Genomic DNA, 1762 nt, shown 5'->3' with positions numbered 1-1762 from the left:
TTATATTATAACAATGTATTGTGTAGTTACATATTACATTAATTATGAATATGTCTATAAATATTTTATGTTATGTACAGTTACATATTTATGAAATTTATTTTTTATTTTCTATTAAATTTATATATAAATTTACATACCGTAAAAATTCAAGAAAAGAGTTGCACCTGGGGTTCCAAAAAATCAAAGACGGCTCTGTTTTTAATAGATATGATAATCTGTATCTTCTTGTATCTTAGGATATAAAAAAGCCGTCACACCTTAATTCAGTCAGTCATGTATTTATCTAATCACTGAGATATTATAATAGGATATTTTTACGTATACGAAATATTTGTTCTCTTCGAATACAGATAGAATAAGTGACAAGCAATGAAGGGTAAGTATTAACTATTTTATATAGTAAAAATATTCTAATAAAATCATAAAAAGATTTTTAATCATTTCGCTATAACAGAGCTGTTAGAGTAATAAAAACAAAAAAAGAACAAAAAAATAAATTATGTGCTATGGACAAAACACACTTATATACTATTTAAAATCATTAATACATCGTTAAATACAAACATTCCATTTCAATAATTAACTGTTATACAATGTATATCACGCGACTGTAAATATAGAAAATAGTAGTATATAAACAGCGTTTCGTGGCGAGTAACGCCCATATAGTCGCCCATAGCAGTACAAAGGTTAAATAATGAAGAGGATTAAATAATTTTGAATTTATATCTAGATAATTAAAATTTAAAAATTTTTATCAATTGCAATAATAATTGACTAAATGCCAATTTTGATCGGAATATTTTTTGGTACAGAAATTTACCTAATCGCCATCGCCTTCCTGGCATCTTGGACGGTGAGCACCGCGAGTAAATTACCGATTTTCTTTGAGGGTGAAAATGAATGTCCAGCGGTTAATATTTGTCCGCCGAAATTAATATCTCATGAATCGGATTGCTCTCGATACTATGAATGCATCGGAGGTGTAAAGCAAATACGCAATTGCGCGCCCGGTCTGTACTTCAGTAAAAGTTGGCGTGGTTGCGTCAGGCGGGAGATTTCAGATTGTGTAAATCTAGATTGTGTAAATGGGGAACAGTTGCCACACGAATGCATGTGTACTGCTTATTATAAGTGCATAAATGGTCACAAAGCCCGACGAAACTGTCCACCCGGCCAAGTTTTTGATAAGTCCACGCGAAACTGCAAAGTAGGTAGTTGTGGGGCTACAACAATGCAAAAGCCGGAAACGTTGCTGCTTTGCAGGGAAGGTGCATTTATGCCACACGAATGCCAGTGCGATAAATACTACGAGTGCAAAAATGGACAGATTGCTTTGCGTGAATGCGGAAAGGGACGACATTTCGACAAGAGAACGTTAATTTGCGTTGATGGCGAAGGTTGCGGAAATATGGTATGTACGAATGGCGATGCTAAGAAACACGAATGTCATTGTCACGAATTTTATCAATGCAATAATGAAATTTGATTTATTCAAAAATGTCCAGATAAACATAAAGCAAATCTAAAAAGAGATGTATGGATAAATGTTGGTTGCGAGAAATCAGAACCTGGCGATTACTCCAAGGATAGTCCTCCAAAATGGCGTCATAAATGCGACTGCAGATTATGGTACCGATGCAAAGATGGCAAGAAGAAAATATACGAATGCAATTGGAGAGATCTCTTTGGGCTAAGGGGCAATGCGCTGCCGCGGCAAACGTGGACTGTACAAACTGAGACAACTGAGCAAAGGTGA

At 34.6% G+C, this 1762-nt stretch overlaps 1 protein-coding gene across 1 annotated transcript; it reads left to right on the top strand.

The window, feature by feature from the left end:
- The first annotated feature begins 300 nt into the window (after positions 1-300).
- Positions 301-1762, top strand: LOC105429012 (peritrophin-1-like). Its single transcript, XM_011641658.3, has 3 exons — positions 301-379; positions 819-1417; positions 1512-1762. Exons 1-3 carry the CDS (start codon positions 373-375, stop codon positions 1530-1532), a joined length of 627 nt encoding a protein of 208 aa, XP_011639960.2. The 5' UTR covers positions 301-372; the 3' UTR covers positions 1533-1762.

The sequence above is a fragment of the Pogonomyrmex barbatus genome, unplaced genomic scaffold (assembly GCF_055798465.1).
Source record: "Pogonomyrmex barbatus isolate J1 unplaced genomic scaffold, ASM5579846v1 scaffold6, whole genome shotgun sequence".
Lineage (NCBI taxonomy): Eukaryota > Metazoa > Arthropoda > Insecta > Hymenoptera > Formicidae > Pogonomyrmex > Pogonomyrmex barbatus.
The sequence above is the reverse complement of the archived record's forward strand: the minus strand, read 5'-3'. Positions and strand labels throughout refer to the sequence as shown.

What these genes read in the sequence shown, in the direction of transcription:
- LOC105429012 (XM_011641658.3), top strand. An exon ending in GCGAAGGTTGCGGAAATATG is followed by an intron (nt 1,418 to 1,511) that starts GTATGTACGAAT and finishes AAAAATGTCCAG; the next exon opens with ATAAACATAAAGCAAATCTA.